Source organism: Ambystoma mexicanum, chromosome 1q (assembly GCF_040938575.1).
Source record: "Ambystoma mexicanum isolate Mex_15411 chromosome 1q, UKY_AmexF1_1, whole genome shotgun sequence".
Lineage (NCBI taxonomy): Eukaryota > Metazoa > Chordata > Amphibia > Caudata > Ambystomatidae > Ambystoma > Ambystoma mexicanum.
In genome coordinates this window covers 238,338,027-238,362,386 of record NC_090922.1, presented here as the reverse complement: position 1 = coordinate 238,362,386, position 24,360 = coordinate 238,338,027, and the positions used below count along the sequence as shown (strand labels likewise).

General features: G+C 48.6%; 1 protein-coding gene across 1 annotated transcript in view; it reads left to right on the top strand.

Moving 5' to 3' along the window:
• The window catches only part of EPS8L1 (EPS8 signaling adaptor L1), a 235,832-nt gene that overhangs the window by 82,026 nt on the left and 129,446 nt on the right, over positions 1-24,360 (top strand). The window contains exons 2-3 of the mRNA XM_069638029.1: positions 992-1,079; positions 3,057-3,100. Coding sequence (XP_069494130.1) covers positions 1,027-1,079; positions 3,057-3,100 — 97 coding nt within the window. The 5' untranslated portion in view covers positions 992-1,026. The remainder of the gene's footprint in view (positions 1-991; positions 1,080-3,056; positions 3,101-24,360) is intronic.

The window sequence follows — 24,360 nt, the reverse complement described above, 5'->3', positions numbered from 1 at the left end:
ATTTAGGTTGGAGGTTCCCAGGTTCCTGAAATTCTCCACTTCAAAAAATGGTTCTTGCTTCTCTGTGTCAAACCTAAGGCCTTTTGGTTTTAGGCGAAACTAAACAATGTAGATCTGTACTCAGGCTTTTGCTACTTTGATGTGCTAAACTTTCTGCACTCTTCAGTAGATATTTACTTAACGCATATGTTATGTTTACTTTTGGCTATTAGGCGTTGCTTCAGCACCACCTATAAGCCAAAACGATTGCATTAGAGTACATCTAGGGAGAAAAGGCATTTGAGAATGGACACACAGCTTGTAGGTGCTGTTTGTTTATTTACCCCCCACCCCATTGACTGCCCAGGGCCATGCTAATTCTCTGGCCGACCAACCCCACCTAGTTCCTGCCCCTCCCTGCCCTAAACACATCCTCCTGCAATCTCTTTGAGCTACCTTTCTCAAGACTTACCATCAAACGTTGAGGTCCAGGTGAGTGCCAGGTTTTTTTTCAAAGCAGTCTGAGAGATAATGGCATAATTGGAGTTGTAAACATGCTACTGGTGTAATAGAAATGTCTTAACCAGGTCTGCCTTCAGCCTCTCAGTTTATAAGCGCTAAGCATGTTGTTTAATGAAGTCCTGTTACAAACAAGCATTGGGAAAAATACCAGTTCTGGCTTGTGTATAAGTATTAGGCATTTCCAAGGCACTGCCATCATATACCCAGGTACTCACGCCATTTTGCAGCTGGTAACATTGATGGCTAGTTTATACCACTACAACAGTGCCTGGCAAATGCATATCCAATGCCTGCACAAAAGTCCAAAACTGTTGGCATTGCCAATGTTTGTTGGATGTTGTTGTTCAAGCTGCATACGTTTTACTGGAAAGGGAATTGCTGTGCCTAGCTTTGCTGTCCCTGTTGTAGTTCTTTAAAGAAATACAAAATGAAATGAATGGATGAACACGTTGAATTGACTTTGAAGATGTCTTTACTCCTTGTGTTTCAGGTTCAGGAGGCGCATATATCTAGGACCAGTACAGGATGCAGTCCCAGAAGCTGTCCCCCATGCACTCGCCGATGCATTCACCGTCCGGGTAAGGTTCTCCTTTGTGTACACAAGTAGTGATAGTGTCCTAGGACTGAAAGTGTTCAGTGCTGGCATCGCCGATATCAGCCATCTTTGTTGCCACTTCCACACAGGTTTAGATTTTTGATACGACCAAGTGGGCTGCAGCAAAATTCTACATTTTTTGTTTTTGTAGCCTATAACTCAAGGATGTGTGGTCACCGGGTTATAAAAATGAACATATGCACATGATTTTCTATATTTTCATGCTATGTGTTCCAGGGTCATATACTGCTCCACCACCACAAAATACCAAGCAGAATAAACCTACAGGATAGCGAACTATGCTAAATTAAATCACGCTACATATTCATGTGCTCTAAATTGTGCTGACTGCATGTGTAGTACTTAGAAAAGCATCTTCCAAATTTGTATTTGGTTCAGGAAGGTCTCTTCGAGTTCTCTCTCTCTCTCTCTCTCTCTCTCTCTCTCTCTAACTCTCTCTTTCTCTCTCTCTCTCTCTCTCGTTTTCTCTCCTTGCCATGCCTCTGTTCAATTCTGTGGTCTGTCTCTCCACCACTCTTTAGTAGTCTGTCTTCCAGTTCTTGTTTTGCCACTCTTTCCTAGTCTGTCTTCCAGTTCTTGTTCTGCCACTGTTTCCTAGTCTGTCTTCCAGTTCTTGTTTTGCCACTCTTTCCTAGTCTGTCTTCCAGTTCATGTTCTGCCACTCTATTCTAGCATTTGGCGTGTGTCTCCCTTCCAGTACTGGTTCTGTTGCTAATCACATTCTCAGCGTCTATCTGCTCCAATCCTCTGGTACTTCCATCCCAAACATTTCAAGTGTCTGTTAAAAACATGTTGGCGCACATATGTGTATGGGCAGATGAAGTGGGAGAGGTCTTCTGATGGAGACCTAGGAGAACCGCAGATTCCAGACCAATTTAGCAGATACTGACTGAGGCCTGAAGGGGTGGGTTGTCCCGGCGTAAATCTTGTCCCAGAAATGTGGTCTTAGGTGGCACCATTTTCTAGATGGTTGGGGGTTTCCACACCATGTGGCCATCTGATTCCCAGGACTGCGTCCGTGGCACCCACACTGAAATGTAAGGAAATAGGATTTATGCAGGTTCCTTCACCCCCCCATAGGCTTGTGCGGACCCCTAAGTTCAGCCCTTAGGACTTGCTCATTTGACATCAAAACAGTAGTCCCAAGATAAGACGTCAAACGAAGATCCTGTTCTCTGACTAAGGCCTCACACAAATCCCCGATCAGCCCACTAGAATACAAAGCTAGAAGCAAGTGGGCAAGAGGTATTTTGTATCAGGTGCCCTCCTGATGCACCTAAACACTGTGGCCAGTCGTCGCCTACACTGTAGTTCAAGTACAAAGCAACTTGCTCATCCTTAGCGTGGCCTCTTGCAGAGTCAGATATGGATGACTAGAGCACAGGCCCGTTGGCCAATGGAAATTTACCACACAAACTCACTAAAGAAATCAGATGGATTTTTTAATGGAAGCTTCTAGACAAGGGTGCATACTCAGCACGTTACTGTTCCTCGACCATCTGTGTAACCCAGAGTCCCACCTTCATATAGCAAGAGAATTAGGGACACCGGGAGATGACTTAAATCTGTCAGGTGCAGCCATCCACGTGGGACAGAACAAATGGGGAGTGACCGGGGACAAACACACACATACACAGCATTGTTTTCTCCGTCCCTGGGCCTGTCTTTCTTCCAGTTCATGATCTTTTGTCTCTCTCACGGCCTTACCCTCTCCACTGTCCCTCACTGAACCCGTTCCACTGCTCCTACTTGGATCCTCCCCAGTACCCTCTGAGGTACTCCCCTATGGCGCACAAGGGCCCTTCCATTGCCCGCCACACTGCCCTCGTAAGTGCCCTCCTCTGTGCCATTTGCAGTGCCCTCTGTATTGTCATCTGCCGAGACTGAGTCCTCCAGAGTCCAATTCTGACCTACTTATTCCTGTTTTGTTTCCTAACAGCACCACAAATGGGCTGGGAAAGCCCAGTGCCAAGTCCATCTATGGTGAGTAACCAAATCAGATGCTGTTTTTCTATTGCGTGCTATGTAAAGCAGGGGTCTGCAACCTTCAGCTCGTTGGATGTTTTGGACTACAACTCCCATGACGCCTCATTATTTTCGACACTGCTATGGGCCGGTGGGAGTTGTAGTTCAAAACATCTACATAGCCAAAAGTTGCAGATTCCTTATGTAAAGTATGTACTGAGACAGATTGTGTTCAGATGCAGCTGGTCTTCCATGCTGGGCCCATGTTAACACAGAATGGTGTTTGCATAGATTCTGTTTTGTAAACTCAGAGTGTTTGATTGGTTTTGGTACATAGCAAACAACTTATTTTGGATGATAAATCACAATTTACCTTGAAAGTGAACACAAGCGCAGCTTTATACAAGACCTACAAGAATGATGACAGTGGAAATCTAAAACAGAAATCAACAATATTATCAATATTTCAACTAAGTGATCTTCTGCCAAGCGGAGAAATGGAAATTAAAGAAGGAAATTGGTTGACAATGAAAGAAAACAAGCATTGGCAAAGCCAACAGTTTGGGCTTTTGTGTAGGCATGGGATTGGCATTTGTAAGGCACTGATATAATAACACTATCTGTCCATGAGATTGCAAAGGTAGAACATGGAGATATCACCTGGCATATGATGTTGGCACCTGGCAAATGCTTATCCAATACCTCAAACCAAGACTGTTGGCTTTGTCGTTGCTTGTTTTCAACAGGATTTTAGTGAATGGAAGAGATATAAATCTAGTGGCTGAATGCACACTTGGTTAAGACATTTTTATTTCTCCACTAGCCGTTTACAGCTGCAGTTCAGCCACTTACTCTCAGCAGTCTGCTTAGAAAAGACACTGGCAGGCTGAAGTTTGAGGTGACTTCTGAAAGAGTGAGCTCAAAGAGATCCGAGCAGGATGTGTTTAGGGTGGCGAGGGGCATGTAGGGGATGTGAATGGCCAAAGGGATTAGTATGGCCATGGGCCATCAATGGACCAACCCCCACAAGCTGTGGGTCCCTCCTCACATGTCATCCGCCTTCTACCTGTACTACAATGCAATAGTTTCAGCTTAGAGGTGGCGCTTTAGCGCCACCAAATAGCACAAACTAAAAACTAGGGGAAGTGCAAGCAAGGGAGGAAAGTGAGTGGTGCAGGAGGTTTTGGTGCCATAGTGGGCGAAGTTGCTCTCATGGGTCACCAGTCAATACCATGTCAATACATCGCAGAGGGGCGGGGGTAAAGGGGGATGGGTCTTAGACAGGGGCATTGTGAATGGGGGTAACCCATAGCCCCTGCTCAAGCCCCACCACTGTAGCGGAATGTGGATAAGGTGGGGGGGCACTGTGTAGGACACCCACTCCATCTAAAAAAACAAAAACAAATGAAAGTAGACAAAATAAGAGGTCGTCCCAAACTGCTCGCCAGTTTTGTCAATTTGGTTCCAGCGACCCGCTCGTTATCCAGACACATAACCCAGGAAGTACTCCCCTTTCATTACTCAGGAGTGGGGCGCGCTTGCGCATTTCGTTGTATTGTTCGGGTAGAATGGCAGCTGTTGCTTTTCTTCCTAGTGTGTCGCCTGGGCAGCCGCGTGAAACAATGGGTCAGCTATAAGGTAACAGCAAAACAATACACCAAAGTGAAACTCCAAAACACCAACCCTTTATGAGGACGGGAAGAGGGTATTGCTTGGGGAACCAGCTTTGTGCAGGCTCCGGCTGGCCTATAGGGCAATAGGGCAATGTCTGAACCAAAAACGCAAAATGCTGGTGTGGGCCCGTTTTTTGGCCAACGTGGGCCAGTTTGATGCGTTGCCTCACACGCGGCAAGTAGTTTTGACCAGTGTTGCCGAATAACTATTATTTAAAATGCACAATTTTCATCACAAAACTGTCCATTACTATTCAGGCTGTCACAAAGGGAATGAATTGCCATTTACAACTGTGGGCCACTTTTCCATTGGTGACTGAGACAATTGTATGCCCAAGTCCGTCCCTGGCTTTGAGTCTCTTTTAATATATGGCTGGAACGTTATGAGAGGTTGGATAGTAATGTTAGCGTGGACCTTTGTTTGTTTTATTCAGACTGTAAATGTGTTAATGAATTTCCCCCAGTTGGTACAAAAGTCGGAGTAGTGGGGTTCTAATTCTATTTCTAAATCTCTTTGGTTATTTATAATGCGCTTCCCGGGGATCGAACCTGTGTTGCCCCAGTCATCTTATTGCCAAGCCAAGCACATCGGCCCTGAGCTATCCTCCCGAGACCGTTGGAGCCTTTTTAGGGCCTCGAGTGGAGGGAGGGGGTGGAGGGGAGTGGAGGAGGGTATGGGCGGGGAGGGGGAGGGGGGAGTGTTTCATTGTTCTGTTATATACCAGCATGAAAGGGAAACTGCTGTAACATTATTGAGTCCCTACCGCGAAAGCAGGACACCGGGATCACGCATAATTAAGGTGGAATATGGCCAGTGCCTGGGGTCATAAGACACAGAACACTGTCCATGGATGAAGGCGTGGGGCACGTCCTGCAATGGACACATAGAGGGTATCCGGATCAGTGTGAGCACGCACAGTCAGCGGTTTTTGGCGCATGGTCATTTACTATGATGGTGTGCACGGTGCGTCTGTTCCACCTGGGTTGGGTTCCAGAAAAGACACATCCATTACTAAGTAACACCGTGCCCACGTCCCGCGAGTTCTACGGGTCTGCCTCCACGCCTGCCAGTTGGAACGCTCCAGTGAAGCTGTACCTCGTCCCTGTCCCCTCTGGATGTTGTCTAAACAAGGGAGGGAGTGCCACGCAGGCCGGCTGCCACAGCTCACCTGAGCCAGAACCCGCCAGCGCATTGCCATGGTGGGAAGCGGCCGCTCCGTGCAGGGCAGGCAGATTCCTGCTGGTTCTAGGTCTGCGGCGGCGGCATCGACTTCACGAAAGAGCACCCAAGGACGAGCTCAAGGGTATGCAGGAGCGTGGAGGAGAGGACACAATATTTCTGGGGCCGACTCGGGGTCCGCTGTACTATGCCTCAAGCGACAGGTCGGTGTCCTGCTTGAAGAGCCAGTGCCTGTACTGTATTTCATGCCGCAGGGTTATGCACTGTACATCAAGAGCCTGGGGTCAGGACTGTGCTTTAGCAGACTGTGCTCTGGACTGGGCTTCAACAGAATTGGGAATTACCGAGAGCTGGGGTTGAACATGGTGTAAGCCACTGGGGATGTGTGCTGTGCTTCCAGACCCACGATCTGGCCTGCACCGTACTTTAAGACCCTCTGCCTGCACAGTACTTTAAGATCTTCTGCCTGAAGTGTGCTTCCAGATCCGGGGTCTCTGTTGTACTTCATGAAACAGACCTGTGCAAGAATGTAGGGTCTGTGCTGCACTGAAAGACAAAAAAGGGGTGGGAATGCAAAGCGTCATGGTCCATGGGTCTACTCTGTACTGTGCTTCACAAACCATGGGCATGGAATGTGCTTCACTGCCTGGTCAGTACTGTGCATCGAAGGCCTGGTCATTTGCTATGCTTTAAGACAGTAGGGCCTGCACAGTGTTTTAATGAGAATGGGTGTGCAATGTGTCCCAAGAGACTAGGGGAATTTTCTGCGCGGTGCAAAGTGACTTTGCACTGCTGAAAAGTGACTTTGCACTGCCGACACAAACCCTGGTTCATGGAACCGTGCAGTGTCTTTTTGCCATCAAACGTAACTCTGCACTGCAAAAATACACTTTGCACTGCTCCACCCTGATTCATGGAGCAGTGCAAAGTGTATTTTTGGAGTGCAACTTCTCTTTCCAGGGCAAAAAGACTCGTTGCACTGTTCCATGAATCAGGGTGTTTTTTGGCACTGCAAAGTCACTTTGCACCAGTGAAAAGTCACTTTGCACCGTGTAAAATATTCCATGAATCAGGCCCCAGGCCTATACAGCATGTTTTGAGCCTCTGCTCTGTATTGTGAATCAAGAGCCAAGAATACTGTTCTTCAAGGCACTTAGCATGTAAGGCAGTGGTATTGAAACGCCCCGCTCACCCACGGACATCCTTTGGACCCCCCTAGGGGGGCCAGGCTCACAGTTTCAAGACCACTGATGTAAGGTGCTAAAGACAGCGTGGACCCTGCTGCTTCGAGAGCCTGAGTCCGTACTGTGTTTCAGAAAAAGCTTGGTTCAGTACTGTGCTTCAGAAGCTGGGGCTGTACAGTGTCTAAGAGATGGGTTCTGTACTGCGCTTAAGAAACTGGGATTTGTGCTTGACGTCAAGAGCCTAATGGGGTCTGCATTGTACTTCAAGTGTGCTTTAACAGACCGTGACGTATACTGTGCTTCAAGAGACCATGGCTTGTGCCCATTTCTATCAACCCCCCAAACCCTAGACCTTGATGGCACTGGGATTCTCCCAGCAAACCCACCAGGACCCTCTCTGTTCCTACGATGAGCTCCCCCTGAAACGTTTCCATCCATCGTTTGCCTGGTTCTCACAGCTACGTGCTTCATACGTATTCCCACTGCACGTTTTCCCACTCTGATGTAGGACCAGTTGCTGCCCGATGTCCACTGACCTTACAAGAAGGGCACCATGACGTCAGCGCCATGACTACAGTGGACAGATGCCCCAAGTTCCCCATCTGGAGCTTCACCAACCTCTCCCCACACTAACATTCTGAACTGCTATGTGCAAACCCAGGATATGCATGCGTAGCCGTAAGTCAATACCCCTGTCGAAAGACATCAAACATCACAACCCTACACCTCTCCAACCAACTAACATATCACAGCCAGAAGCTCCCCTTTGAGCACAACTACCCAAATGCCCTTGCCAAAAGGCATGCTGAAACAGACGGGCACTGTGACGAATCCACTTCCGGGGGGCCGGTGGTAGGGTGACCAGGACAGTCCAGGGAAATCACCTTCCATACCGGGTCCCAGGAGTTTTTTCATTTTAGAAACCCCGTCCGGGTTTGCATGGTTGGGTGGCTACAGTAATTAGAATCGTAATTATTTTTCACAACGCTTACAGAATTTTGAAGTTGGAGGTTTGGCTCCAACCCCCAACCTTTCAGGTACAAGCCACAACACTTACTGACTGTGCTGCAGAGACTGACGTGGAAATGGTTGTACAGCAAGCCATGTAATATCAATCAGAGCTAACGCTTGTTTTGAATTAACATGCCAAGATTCACAGACAACACTGCACAAATGAGATCATATACAGTTTATAGAAAGGAGAAGTGCTGGAAATATGGTTGGGTGTTGGTTGTGGGGGCGTGTTGGGGGAGGAGTGGTAATTGGTGGGCTGCGATGGGCTAGTCCCTGTTTTATGTTGTTGGTCGTCCCGGTTTTTCTTTTTAGAAGTCTGGCCACCCTAGCTGGTGGTCCAGGGCTGAACATCGGTTTCTAAACCATCAGTCAGCCCCACACCTCTAATACACCAGAAGGGGTCCAAAGAGATTGCAAACACAAGCAAATTATAAACCTCCTAGTCCAATTTTGTTAATGGCAGGCTTATCTCCGAAAGTTCGTTGATCGTTAGTTGCAACACAGTGAAAAAACAATTATTACCCAATGATAAAAGGGACTGTCCAGTCAAGGATGTATACACATATCTACTTTATTATTATCATAAAAGGCAGTTCTAGGAACACTACGAAATACAACTCACCCTGTAAAGGAATGCAGAGGACAGACAGTTTCAAAGAAGGAAAAGGGATGCACTCTGGAAACTGACAGGAGGGTGGTCACTATAGTACCTAATCGCAACAATTCAAGGATACTTGGCTTCAGCACAAAGGGAGCAATGGGTCTTAAAATGTCTCTGAGGGCCTTCGGAGAAGGACTAGGGGGACAGAACCACAATGTACCTGGTGCTTGTAGGTGTCCTTGGTGCTCGACAGGGTCTAGTCGGTTTCAGGGTGCTTTGCAGCTTCTGTGACAGAGTTTAAGACGGGAGACAGCTGCGGTTATCAGGCAGCAAACAGTTTGGCGAGCGAAGCTGGACAGATGGCTGCAGGCTGGCCTAAACGGCTGATCAGGGTCAGGAATCATTGTCTCAGTGCTGGTCGGTGGCTCCGAAGCACTGGTTCAGATGTCTAAAATGGCTTTAAGCGACTGCGACATAACAGCAGTCAGTGTTGCAGTCGATTGCAGCTCGAGGGACTCGACTGGCTAAATAATGTCCTTTATGGTGGATGTCGGTAGATGCTCATCAATGCACTTCGTCTAGCTTCTTCACTGGGCTTGTGTCGTCCGTTAAGGCGGATGTCCCAAAGCTGAGGAGAGCGTTGCAGGCAGCTACTTTGCCCTTGGTTTTAGGTTCAGAGAATGTCTAGCACTTCCCACCTAGGAAGCTTGCTGCAGAGCCTAGCAGGGCACGCTGTGTGCTGGCTGGGTAACGGTTCTGGAGGTGCTGGAGGGTCCTCTGGATTCTGTATCTCCCACTGTTCCCTGGGAGATGTTTAGGGCAGGGGTCTTGCTTCCATCTTGGAGGTCCTGGTCTTCCTTCACTGGCAGAAGGTGTAACGCAGATTGTACCTTCAGCCAGGGTCCAATGATAAGTTCTTCCTTCTGCTTCTGGTGAAGCCTTCAGATGATCTGCCAAAAGAGTGTCTAAATTATCTTTTAACACCAAATGGACCACAGGGATTGGAGTAGGATAAGCCTACCTTAATGAACCGACCCTGGGTCCCCACCAACAATCTCCTGTATGCGTGAGGTCATAACCAGAGTGCTTTGCAACAGAAAAGGTAACGGGGAGTAAACATTTAATACTAAGTCCCATCCATCTTCCTATCTGTTGTGGATCAAAAGGTCTCTCTGGTTCCTGATTAAAGCATCAGGACCCCCTTGAAGCTGCAGCAAGATCAGACTCTCTGGCCCCTGCAAATCACGTTCTGAGACCTTATGAATGGGGTCCCCCTGCAGGAAGGACTACTGTAAACATGCAGTCCCCGAACTGGCAGCTCACTGTCCATTGATACTGAGGGCAGGTGCTGTCTTCAGGTTGACACATTTGCATATGAAAGGTTGTTGGGGTTTCCTGTCTCCTTTGTTTACCTCTGCAACCAGGCCCCATGCGGGCCTGTTTGAAGTACATTATATTCATATGTTAATCGTGGCCACCAGCTGTCGGGTCAAACAAAAGGACATAGCGGATCCATTGAGCCTTTGTTAGTTAATGAAGCTGGCCATGGCAGGGGGAGGTTTATCAATCACCCTTCTGGATATGCATTGTGTATTCCTCCTGTCATATCCCAACTAAATATGACTAGGCGGACCGCACCTGTAGGCTGTGTCCACACAGAGTACACAGGTCTATGCGTATGCCATGCAGTGAGCATAGGAAAATGTGTGTAGATTATCCCGACACATTTCTGGAGGTTGATCTACCATCATTCAATTTCATTTAAAATTTCCAAAAAGCCCAGGCGAGCACACCGACTATGTGGATGGTCGAATTCCTCACAGGTACACAGTACCTGCGTAGTTCCAAACTTCACGCATTGACACAACTGCAAAGCTATATTACATTTCCCCTCCTTCCCCCCTTAACTTACCCACCTCCTCCTTTTCAGATTCGCCAAAGTGACAAGAGACCACGCAAATGGCAGTGGAGTTTGGTCTGCAGTCCATTAACATAACATTGTATAGTCCTGGGCACAATGATAGGCACAATAATCTTGAATACGTGCAGGTAAAGCAGGAGACAATGTAGGGCATATGAGTAAAGTGGGGGTGAGAAACCAGCAGATTGGATGGGGCTGGTCGCCCTTCAGCACACACACACCTCGATGATACAGTGATTATTAGTGAAGGGACAACTAATCCATCATACTTTAGAAGCAAGAAGTACTTTCTGATATGTTTTGCAAAGAGTTTTACAGTGCCCAAAGGCCGCTTCAAGGCTCTAAATTGGATGAGAAGGGAGGAGGGAAAACATGGAAGAGGAAGATCATTAGTAGTCTGGGAGCACAGTGAGCTAGGTATCATGACTGCGAGCTCCCAGGCAAGCAGTTGGTTGTGCTTTCTCCCCCACTCGCATTTAGAACCAACTGATAAGCACATCCTGATCCCACTCTCTCCATGTCCCTCCTGACTGGATGCATTTACTTGAAAGGCTTAAACCAACAAGGCAGGCTGTACAGAAGGAGAGCTGAGAGAAGTCATTTCCATGAGAACACAGGACTTCTGGAAGGACAAAAGGGTCAGGGTTTGATGGAGACACCTTCTCTGGGCTTTGTAGGGTCAGACCATGCCATCAGGCTCCCAAATGGGCAGCCATCCTAAGCTCCAGATGACCAATGCACAGTTCTGCAGATGCCTCAGCTCAGCAAGTGGTCAGCAGCATAGAGAGAGATACTGACCCTTTCACTTACAGCAAGAAACACCAAACACCAAAACAGAGATGCGTTCAATATTTAAATCAATTACAGCCACTAAATGTTCTTGGGCAACTTTCCCTTACATCATTTACATCATTATTTACCCCTAAACTGGGTGCAGTAGCATCGAAGGGTGAGTCCAGAAGTTGTGATGAGCTTCTGGGAAGCCGTGCCTGAATCCTCTGATAGTGAAGAATGTGATCCATCACTCCAATGTTGATGCAAATTTACTTTTCCCACTGGTAGTTCATGAAGTTTCATGATGTGCCTTAATTAGCCTGATGTGTTATGGCAGGAGATGCAGCCTGGTCAATCCAGAACTCGATATGTAAAGAAATCCATTGTACAGCATAATTGAATTCTTGAGCCTGATGATTCCTTATTTTCTTCCAACCCGAAAATAAAACAACAGGTTGGGGGCACTGAATGATTGAATGGATATGCCTAAACTCCATTATTGAAAAGGGGGTGGTGGTTCTCAAGGACGTCATTTCACCACAATACCAGGGGTACCGGAAGTGACATCACACAAGCCTTGACCTCTGATGACATCACAGGAAGTGATGTAATTTGACCCCCACCCCAAAATGACATCACGGGAAGCGCTGGAAAACAAACTTTTACTCCTTGACAAAACAGGACGTGGCATCACATAGCATTGTTTTTAAGTATACTACGAAAAATAGGGTTACGATATCAATGTAAAGTGATATACATTTTATGCAAAAATGGATCACCGTAAGTATCATTAATATCAGTGCATATAGGTGCATATTACCAACTTACTGTGAATGCTAGCAGATGTCCAAGGCCAAACGATAATTATGTGTTATCATAAAGCACTTGCGCTTAAGCACTTCAAATAAAACAAATATACATACAATATCACCCAGCCTGTGTTGATACTCCTGTATCAGCCTCAGCAGGATGAAAAGCTTAGTTGACCTTGCCGGGAGCCGAACCTGGAACCTGCAGATCACACACATTGCAGCAACGAGTGCTCAACCAACTGAGCTATCGTACCGGCTATAGCAACCACAAAACCAGCCGCTCCAGAAACAAGGAGCAACACGCTGCTGGCACCAAAAAACAAAAAAAAGAGTGGTATGTTTTGTTTGAGTTTTTTTAAGAGAAGCAAGGGCGACCACAGGGGTAGCCAGTGAGACCTCATGGGTCACAGTTGTGACCCCTGGCGACCCCTAAATGAGGTCCCTGATGGTTCTGGGCCGTGACACTGAATTACACCCGTTTGGTGAAACTGGAAGCAGTTTTGGTTACAGTTACAGATATGCCTACCTGAGCCACCCTTGTTACACAATGGCGGTCTTCTGTGTCCCTAGAATGAGATGTGCGCTGTGGTGTGGGAGAATGGTCAGATACATACATGTAGAACACGGAACGCCAGGGGAAAGAGAAAAAGAAAGAAACAGAAAGATACATAGAGAGAGAATGCGATAGAATGAACGACGGGGGCTCTGTGTGTGACATACTCACCATATTACACATATACTGCAGTCTTGTTTACAGCCTGCCTGTGTGCCTGACGGCTCTAACCAAATTATACAAATAATGCAGTGTCTGCAGTCCGTCTGTGTGTCTGACTGCACCACACACGCAATCCAAACAGTGTAGTGTTTACACTCGGTGTGTCAGGGAGCTGGCAGGACAGCCTAGGAACACATGTGAAAAGCTCCTCGCTGACAAGGTGTCAGGCACAGCGGCATAGTGTGTGTGGGCGGTGCGAGGCACGGAGTGTCAATGCCTCTGGCGTGTAACGAAGAGGAGCGGATGTTTTCGTATCACGCGCCTCTATGGTCTGCGCGTATCATCCTGCCCAGCAGGAGCCCCAGTCGCCTGGCAGCACTTTTTCTGTCTCCGTCTTGTTGGGCTGTGCCTAACCTCACGTGGCGCTGGCGCGGCCCCATCTGGTAAAGGGCTGTCTCTGGATTGCAAAGCACCAGGTGGTGCAGTTCGACATTTCAATAAATGTGATATTTGAAGGCAAGAGATAACTCGAGGCTAGTGACTCATTCAGTGGTCGAAATGTAAACAAAAAGTAGTGGAACTGTGAGTCCATTGCCCCGCCCACTCCCCACCCCCATACTCACCATCACCCCCTGCTCCCCCAAATCAATCCACATAGCGGGTCCTTCCTTTCATCCACTCAACCCTGCAATGCTGCGTTTTACAACAGTTCTAGCAAGACTTAAGGAAACCAAGTGCAACAAATTGCATTTAAAGGACCACCCTTGGTGTGCAATTGTTCCCCACAGCATGCAGCTTTGTGCAGGCTCCCCTTCCAATCAGCCACCATTCACACCTCGTAAGGAACAATGTCTATAGACCCCACGCCTTACCTTTAAACACTGCTGCACCTACAGCGATTCATTCACAGGTCACTTCCGAGCTGGGCTTTTTAGCTTCTATTGAAATACACGCCACCGTTCCAGACATTCAAGATAGCGCAGTGGCATGTCTCGCTGGCTTGATGCTGGCAGCGCTCAGGTTCGATTCCTCTGTAGGGGAGTTTAAAACAATAATAATAACGTGTTGTGGTCCTGCAATGGTAATTCGGGCAAGGGAACGATCATGAATTGCCCCCAAAAAGTAAGGCAACCTCATACTCTCCAGGGCTCTACCCCTTTGACCTTTCAACTCACCATACTGAGCGCGCATTTGGTGGGTGTGATGATTTTAAATATGACACCACATGCACGGTCCAAAACGCGCTTGGTGTATTTTAAGGACACCATTTGATTGTAGGGGTGTTTATGCTATGGGCGGAAGGTAATTCTAAATGAAACCCTGAAAAATCAAGGGAAAAGGTTGATGTAGTATTAGACGTTGGTTTTAAAGACTAATACAAGCAGAATAAATGTCCTGCTTGTAATGGAGCGAGCATGCTGTAGACCAGAGATGAGGGGTTAAAAAAAACCTGGGGGTGCTCTGGCCACGAGTTGTGTTGCAAGCCGGTGCATGACCCCCCCTACTAATACTACATCAGAGGCCGGAATTAGGGGACGGCTGATTACTTCTGCTTCTGATGCCCCCTCTGTTCCTCATTTCAGAGAACCCGGAAGGCCGGGCGACATTACCTCCACGTCCACTCTTCCTCGTCCCAGTACTTACCTCTTGAGGCACCCTCCTCCGACACAGGACCTTCTTCTATGTCTTCTTATTTCTATAACTCCTCCCCCACACCCACGTCACTTAGTTTAATTTTTCCTGCCTCCGGCAGGTTGGGCTTGTTTGTTTCTTCGCGGGGCGCTGGGGAGCTCCGAATGCTGGCCCCCTGGTGGGGCCGTGTGGAGGGGCCTTCGGCTCCTTCAGGTGTGGCAAGACTCCTGGGTTCCCTGCGGGGCTTGGGACCCGGTTGAGTCAGGCTGCCTTGCCTGGTTGCATCGTGGCCCGGGTTCTGGGAGAACGGACCCGGGTTAAGGCAAGGAGAAGGGGGGGCATGTTTTTCCTGTTGCATGGCCATGCTGCATGGGCGGCTGTGCACGGATTGGCGGCTCCTTTTTCTTGTTTGAGCCACGTGCTTCGGAGGAGGGTGGGCTCCTCCTCTGGTGCTGCAGGCATGTTGCCATAGGAATTAATTGATGTTGTTCCTATTGGTTGTTGTTCTTTCTGGCCTCTATTTGAATGTGGGAGAGGCACGTTAGCAATTGTTTGTATGTGGAGCCTTGGTTCAGTGTGCAGGGGTCTTTGGTGAAGCAGGCTTCCTTGGTCACTGTTTTTGGGCTTACTCAACATGGGAAAACATTCTGCAAAGAGCGGGCATCTGGTCCTGTCTTCTTCTTCTTCGTCTTCCTCTTCTCCTGATTTACACAGAAAGAGAAAGAAGAAGGCTAAGCGACCAGAAAGGATTTGAAGAAGCTGCTTAAGCATCGTAGAGGGAGTCGCACACATACTCATGGACACAAGCGCAGGCGTCTGTCTTCCTCATCCTCCTCTTCTTCTGGCGCTGAGTCATCGGCCTCTTCTTGTTCCTCTTTGGCTGATGCTGAAGGAAAGTATCTGGACAGAGAGGGAGTGGAGGAGGTGCTGGCTCAAGTTGGAGATTGCATGGGATTTTCAGAGCCCCTGGTGCCGGTGGAGGGGGCCGACCCTTCTATTCGCCAGTATAGGCATACACCTAGGAAGGGGTTGCCATTGGTTTCCGATATCCGGGAAAAAATCCTCCGGGAATGGCATGACCCGGAGAAGATTGCAATGCCCCGCTTCATGTCCAAACTTTACCCTTTGAAGGGCGAGACTTTGCTGTCTGATCCAGTTGAGGTCGACGTTATCCTCGCCAGCCTGGTGGGTCGCTCCTCTATGTCGGCCGAGGAGGCGGCCGTCCGGGATGCAGTGGACCGCCGAGTTAATTCCGGCCTTAAGAAGGTTCATGCAGGGGCGCAGCTGGCCCTTCGAGCAAATATCTATGGTTCCTACACAGCTGAAACAGTGTTGAATGGTTTCAGGGAGTTGAAAAAGGCTGTCAATGAAGGCTCTGATTGTGCCCCTTTGCTTACAGACATGCAGAGACAGGTTGAGTTTTTGGCCGATCTGGCTTTTGATGGGGTGCGTGGTTCAGCCATGGCCATGGGGGCTGGTATATCTGCCCGGAGGCATTTGCACCTAAGGGACTGGAAGACTGATGGGTCTCAGAAGGCGGCTGCCCTGAAACTTCCTTTCACTGGGTCCAGGCTTTTTGGTGATTGCCTTGAGGATAAGGTGCACAAAGTTTTTAGGGCGGACAAACATGCTGACAAACTTCGACGCAAGCCTCCTTCAACGGCCAAGAAATCTTTCTCTGGAGCTGGTCCAGTGACCAGCAGGTCTTTTCCTGGCTCCTCATCACATTCTTTTCGGAGGGCTAGGGGGGGTCGGGGTCCTCCACGCTCTTCACGTCCTGGCCCGGCACCTAAGTCCTGACGGTTTGGAATTGCCGGTGGGTGGGCGGCTCCGGCAGTTTTTTCCAGTATGGGAAAGGTGGTGTTCCGACTCATGGGTTCTGGACACAGTACAATGGGGGTATCGAGTGCATTTCCTGTCTCCTCCTGTCCAGCATTGCATGGTTCAGACTGTGGTTCCCAGGTCTCGGCTCAAGAGGTTGGCCATGGACGCCGCGCTCTCCGAATTAGTGTTGAAGGCGGCCATCATGCCCATTCCTCTCCCTGTGCAGGGTCAGGGGTTCTACTCACGGGTGTTCCTGGTCCCCAAACCTTCGGGGAAGTACCGTCTAATTCTGGACCTCAAAGCCCTGAACTGCTTCGTCCAAAAGGAACACTTCAAGATGGAGACTTTACAGAACATTCTTCCGATGTTATTAAAGGGGGATTGGATGACATCTCTGGATCTCCAGGACGCTTATTACCATGTGGCTCTCCGTCCCTGGCACATGCAGTTCTTCCGCTTTGCAGTGGGATCCTGACATTTTCAGTTCAGGGTGCTCCCGTTCGGACTGCGATCTGCCCCCAGAGTTTTCACCAAGCTGGTGGCTCCCCTGGTGGCGCACTTACATCTGCGGGGCATTCAGATATTTCCCTACCTGGACGATTGGTTGGTCAAAGCGTCCTGCTGGCAGACTGTCATTTCTCATCTCTGATTGGTCTGCCAGGCATTGCAGGACTGGGGTTTCCTGGTGAACTGGCAGAAGTCCCAACTGGAGGCTTCTCAGGATCTAGTTTTCATTGGTGCACAGGTTTGCACCAGGATGGGGAAGGTGTTCCTGTCCCTGGAGAGGGTCCGTCGCTTGCTGACTGTTCTGGGCAGGGTTCTCGGGAGGCAGTATGTCCCGGCCCGCCTATTGCTGAAATTGCAGGGGCACATGGCTTCTTGCGTGTTTCTAGTTCCCTGGGCCCGTCTTCATCTACGCCCCCTGGTGTCCTACCTTCTCTCCCACTGGCTCCCTTCATCTCAAGCTTTCGAGGCTTTGATTCCGGTGTCTCTGGCGCTGCGGGTCTCCCTGCAGTGGTGGTTGAGGGTTCCGAAACTACGGGCTGGGGTGTCCCTGATCATTCCTCCTGTGACCACACTTACTACCGACGCCAGTGGAAGGGGCTGGGGAGCTACGTTGGGAGTCCTCTCTGCTCAGGGGTTGTGGGATCCGGAAGAGAGCCATCGGACATCCAATTGGCGAGAGTTGTGTGCCATTCTCTGGGCTCTGGTGTACTTCAGGAGGTTGCTGATGGGCCGGGCAATTTTGGTCCGGACGGACAATACGACAGCTTTGGCTTACGTCAACCGCCAAGGGGGTTCCGGCCGCTCCTTGAATGCCCTGGCAGCTCAGATAGGTGCTTGGGGGGAATCACATCTGGTGTCCCTGGTGGCTTCACATATCAGGGGGGTGGACAATGTTCGGGCGGATCTACTCAGCCGCCGGTTTCCCTCCTCGGTGGAACTGGTCCTCTCGACCCAGGTTTTTGCAGAGATCTGTGTCAGGTTCGGGACCCCTATTCTGGACCTGTTTGCGTCTCCAGCCTCAGCAAAAGTTCCCCTCTTCTGCTCTCGTTTTCAGACAGAGGGTGCGTGGGGGGTGGACACCCTCTCTGTGCAGTGGCCTCAGGGTCTCCTTTATGCTTTTCCACCTATTCCTCTTCTGCCTCGGGTGGTTCAGCGCATCAGAATATCCAGGGTGACTGTATTGTTGTTCGCTCCGTACTGGCCCCGCCGGAGTTGGTTCCCCACTCTGTTGGAGCTTCGGTGCCAGGAGCCTTGGCTGGTTCCGAAGTGGCCTTGTCCCCTTCTGGGGGATCTACGGTTGGGGGTCCGCCAGATAAAATGGGCAGAGTGGATATTGCACGGGCTAGGCTGATATCTCAGGGGTTTTCTGGTCCTGTGGTGGATTCCATAATGAATGCTCTTAGACCCTCCACTCTGAAGGCTTACGGCAGACATTGGAGCCATTTCCGGGACTGGTGTGGGCGGTCTGGGATTCCCCCCCTGCGTTCTGGCCTCCCCGCTATCCTTCAATTCCTCCGGGATGGGTTTGACAAGGGCCTGGCGGTTTCCACGCTTCGCTCTCAGTGGGCCTCCATAAAATTCCTTTTGGGGGACTCTGATGGGCACTTGGATGGGGAGGTGTTGGTGGGGAAGTTGCTCAGGGGTTTTTCTTCTTCCCGTCCTTGTACTTATAAGGGGCTTCCTCCTTGGGATCTCCCTCTTGTCTTAAAGTTTCTTCAAGGGCCTCCCTTTGAGCCCATTTCCGAAATTGATATGAAACATCTGACGCTGAAGACTGCTTTTCTGATTGCCATAACTTCTGCCCGTAGGCTTGGGGAGATTGGGGCTCTGTTATGTCACCCCCCTTTCCTGAGGGTTCTGCCAGACTCGGTGGTGCTGAGGTGTGATCCGAAGTTTCTCCCTAAAGTTGTTTCTCGTTTTCACACCTCTCAGGATCTGGTTCTCCCTGCCTTTTTTCAAAATCCGCAAACGCCAGAGGACGTAGCTTGGCATAGCATTGATGTGCGGCGGGCGGTGTTGGAGTACTTGGCTAGAACTACCCCTTTCCGCCGCTCTGACAGTCTTCTGATTACTTTTGGCCCGGCTGGGGCTGGGCGTAAGGCATCTGTAGTGTCCATTAGCCGATGGATCCGTCTTGTGGTCTCCATGGCCTATGTGGCTTTGGGCCTGCCTGTGCCTGCGCACGTTCAGGGGCGGTCCACCAGAGGTTTGGCGGCCTCATGGGCCGATGCTAGGGGGGTTTCTCTACAGGAGATATGTAGAGCTGCCACTTGGGCTGATCAGAGCACCTTCATCAACCACTATAGGTTGAATGTCTCCCACTCGGGGGTTGGTTCCTTCGGGGTTGGAGTTTTGTCTGTGGGGATGTAAAATTGGAGTTATTAAAGGTGTGTGTTTCTGCACTGTTTTGACTCTGTGTCTCATTGGGACCTTTTTCCCCGTTTGTTGCTTTGGTATACCTCATGAGGTAAGTACTGGGACGAGGAAGAGTGGACGTGGAGGTAATGTTCTGATTACTTACCGGTAATCTTCATTACTCCTAGTCCTACTCTTCCTCGTCACAGTACTGACGACCCTCCTCACCCTCCCTGCGGGGAAGGTCCCATGCTACGGCTTGATAATATGAAACTAAGTGACGTGGGTGTGGGGGAGGAGTTATAGAAATAAGAAGAAATAGAAGAAGGTCCTGTGTCGGAGGCGGGTGCCTCATGAGGTAAGTACTGGGACGAGGAAGAGTAGGACTAGGAGTAATGAAGATTACCGGTAAGTAATCAGAACAGGTGTAGTGCATGTAAGAAAGCCCGGCTGTGGGCAGAGGATGAGCTTCCTGCCACTGCTCCATGGAATCAAGGTGCAGGTGCACGCCAACATGCCCCACTTCATTCGGGAGATGCTAGTCCAGCTCTGGGTTTAATTTTGAATTCTGAGACTTGTGGTCCTCGATTTATAATGGAAAAACCCAGGACTTCCAGTCCCAGAATGCAAAGTTGCAACCAGGATTGCAATAGCATCTTCCGCGGGGAGTGGGGCATGGTGTCATGCGTGCAAGGGAAAGGTCGGCCTGGTAGATATACGTTTACAGTAAATGTTGCCCTTCAATGTTTCTGTCTTAGATACAATCTGCAACTCTATCAAGGACTTAAACAGATATTCAATGTGTTCATGACAGTAGTGGAGGCCCGCTTTTGGTGCCGGGGAGGGGTCTGGGGGGGGGGTAGCTATAGGGTGCCATCAGGAGATTGGGGGATGCACTGGGCACCAGGGGGGAGTTAAGGGGGACAGCCACCCTCCCTGCCTCCCCTAGCTCCGTCACTGGTCCATGCGGCAAGCATGTGGGCATTATGTGGGCATCTACAGAAGGGCGCAGAGAGATACAGAAGAAGCATACCAATGCTAAAAGAAGGCCAGCTCTAGCACACTAGGATCTCTACTGGTAGCGATTCTGGATCCCAGACTGTAAATAGACAGGCTGCAATAACTAGAATTAATAATATTGGTAATGTTTATAGCGCTGCATGCCGGCTTCTAAACGCTCTAGGGATTGCACCCATGTTGCATTGCATCCTCTAGTTCCCAAGGCGACTGCGTTGCATTGAGCTATCCTCCTGTCTATGGCCGCTCCATGCTCTTGGGCAGTGTTTCCATTAAATTGGAGGAGCCTGGCGGATTCACAGTTCAGAATTCAGGTTGCCCCTGTGAGGCAGCCTGCTGACGCCTGTCAAGGTACGGGTTCCAATGCAGCGACAACTTAGAACCTTTTTCACAGGGATTACCGAGATATTACCGAATTCGAAATGTTCGAGGGAGAAAAAAACGAGTCATTTCAACGAAAATAAATTCCGGTTTTTACTCCCCTGAACATTTCTGCCAACCCACCTCTTGGGAGCACACCCCCTTGCGTGCCGCCGTGTCCTGCATCCCTCTGCGACTCAGGTCCCCTTCACTTGCATAAATGGCCGCAGCAGGGTCCTCTTCTTTTTATTTTTTGTATATAATCTTTATGGAATATGGAGCGGGGGTCCACCGCCGCCACCCCAATGGCATAACAGAGAACAGGGGTGAGGGGGACACCCCTGCAGCCCCCACATTCCTTGTTCACTATAATGACACCAAATGAGGGATGTTTTAAAAATGTTCAGCTGTAGTAATTTTCTTAGAGCGGATTTGCGAATAAATCTCTCAGTCGTTTTTTTCTTCAAAATAATGCATGGATACCTTGCACAGTACCTTCATTTACAGTGTGCACAGAAGCTGTGATGGCAGGCTGCCGCCATTCAAACTGGACCCATCGTAGAACAATAGTAATAAAACGTGTTTTTGATATAGCTCTTCAATGCAAAGTGCTATTACTATCCATTTTAATGGGTATTCTCTTCTTAATCTTTATCCAGATTTCCACATTGAAGGGTTCCTACAAGAGTACAGTTAGTTATTTCTCTTTTTACCTTCTCAGTGAACAGCACTGAAACCTAACGTCGTCACAGGGGGGTGTTGGCACTCCCACCCAACGAGCGGGGTCAAATAATAGGGTTTCATCCGGCCTGTCGAAAATCCTAGCAGCCCCCTTGTTCCCGCGCCATGACAGCCCCTTTGTTGCAGTGGTCTAACCGCAGTGATAATAGCTGGAATGTCTTGCTGCCCTAAGCACATAATGTATGCATTCAGGGCTTTAAGTGGGCCAGGGTTTAGCCCAGACAGTCACCAAATATTGACAGTGAGCCAGGGCTCTGCCAGGGCTCCCCGAACTGACCTCTCCAACAAGACTTATTCCCAGCAGTAATGCAAATGAAAATGAGTGCCAATACTGCTCGTCACCACTAGATGTCGCTTTCAGCCACGGTTAGACCCACAGCATAAGTTAAAGAAATGTGCTTGTTTTCAAACACTGAATGGAAATCATACCAGAATGCATTGTTTTATTATTTTCATTTTTTTACAGCATGTATTAAAGAATTGCCATTAGAAAGATTTCCATTTTTAAGAACCATGCATTTCTTTCAAAAGAACTGTAGGATTGCATGGTCCGCCGACCTATTGTGGTTGTTCTATTTTAGATTTGAATATATTTAATTTGGCCAATATTTTTACACACAATAATTATATTTTAATTCTCCTCTTAAAGTAAAATGTACTCCTTTTAATTTCATATATGAGAACTTGATTGGCGCTGTAGGGTCGCACCTTTAGTTACATTGGCCCCACCGACTTTAAAGGTTGTTTATTATCTACTTGGGAAGTGAAGCTGTGCTAAACCCTTTTTAGGCCCCTATGCTTTGCTGTTCTTCAGTGTGTCCACGATGCACACTCAGCGTAGCCGAACTAAGCCCTCAGAAAAGCACGCACGGTCACATGGGACTGATCCTGCTTCCCAACCTGCAAAGCGAGGCTTGGGGATTGCCCCTGCGAAGGCTGGATGCCGATGACCTGCGTTTTTGCTTTTCCCTGTCAAACACGGAGTCGTGATGAGGTAATGACCCGTTCTCGAGCGATTCCACCGCCTACCTAAAGAATGTCTGCAGGTGTGGCGCCCAAACGCGGCAGCATTTCAGAGTGCGCATTGGGGACATTTTTCAGAGGCACACACGCCCGTGCTAATTTTAGCCTGTTTGCGACCTATGCCGTTTCTCCAAAATCCTTAATCATCTGGAACGACTGCTTGCACACCGACCCACACATCTGAACATTGATGTGTACTCCAAAACCCCATTTAAGAACAGAAAATCAGATCAATATGGCGCCACTGTGCTCCCATCACCGTTTGAAACTCCTGCGAGCTTAGCAGAAGGATGTGTGGTTTAGCTGCTAAGTTACAGACTTCGGAACCCGAACACTTGGGATCTATCTGCAGGGCACTTGATGTAAAAAGTAATGAGATTCTCAGAAAATTACTCTATTTCCCATGTCCCTCATATCGTAAATTAAGTTAAAAAAAATACATATAGAATGAAAGTCTCCCAGCCCCCAATCTATTTCATCCTGGTTTATGTAATCGGTTCCATTTGTTAATGTCGCTGTGAAAAAGTTGCCAGGTAAGATATGATATGATAGGTTATATATAACGTGCTTAATACCCAGAGCTTTCTAAGCGTGGACCCGGGGATCGAACCTGTGTTGCTCCGTATCGTCTTGCTTCCAAGGCGTTGTATCATTAAATATTATTACCTCCAATCCTAGAATATTTGGGAAAAGTGTTTGATTGTCTGGAAGGTGCATCTTTAGGGAAATTTCGCCACCTGGCAGCCATTTTGAAGGCAATATTATTACTGGATACGTTGTAATCTAGTCCCACCCTGCTCTCACATGCCAGTGTTTCTATGTAGGGTGCTGTCTGGTAGAGAAGCCACAGGGAAGTTATTGGTGATCATTAGGGAGACAGCAGAGTGCTTCGATCAGAAACACTGTAGAAAAGGTCAGGCACCTTTAGATCCCACTTGAGGACATCTCAAGTCCACCATGCAATCACCCATCGACTGCATTTAGTACCAGGCTTTGTCAGGCCTAGATTTTGCCATGTAGCCGCTGGCAAACAACTAACCACAGTTGGAAACACACATCCGTACTGTGCAGTAGCACCTGGAGCATTCCAAGTACCAGATGTAATTACCAATAAACAATCTTAGACCCAAATAGGCGGACAGACGCAAAGAATATGGCTTAGACTACTTCATTATCAGCACAAATAAAGTAGGGAAACCTGGCGAACAAACAGATTGCAGCTCACTCACGCTCAAATACATTTCCGTCACATAAAAACTTTATACCTCAATGTACATCAGCTATGACGCCATCCTACGTGGCAAACAGTGAAAACCTGTCGAACAAAGGGATTGGTTAGGGGAACATATATACCTATACTTCGTTTAGGTGTTAGTAACACAATTGGCTGTCCCTTATCTGGTAGGCACACCTTGAACTACCTCTAAGTACATATAATACAGATTAATAGCAGAATAACTGCAGCGGATTGGCTTTTGCAACAATGTATGATGCATTGCTACATAGGCCCTCGTGATTGGTTGCCACTTTCTCCCAACCTTGGACATTCGGCTTGTTAGCCGCATGAAAGCAAAATAAAACCCAGGTGCAAGGAACAACGTCAGAGCACTGACCACTTGACCAATTAGCCTACCATCTCTCATCAGTTAGGCCCTAAACCAACGCGTCTTATTTGTAGTTGACCTTGCTGACTGTTCTCTTCCTCAGGACTTTTAAGGGAGTGATGGTACATTGCTATCTTTGTCTGGAGCTTAATGAATAGGCCTTGTTTTCTGGACTTGCACCACATGTGAGGAGACCACAATTGTGTCCATTCTGATCTTGCATTTGGTGTTATTTCGTTCAATTATACTGCTTGCTATTACTCCTCTTGACCTCTGGAGTCTTGCTTGCTCTGTCTTGCATATGCTTTCTGCATCTTTGATTGTTCAATACTTGGCCCTTG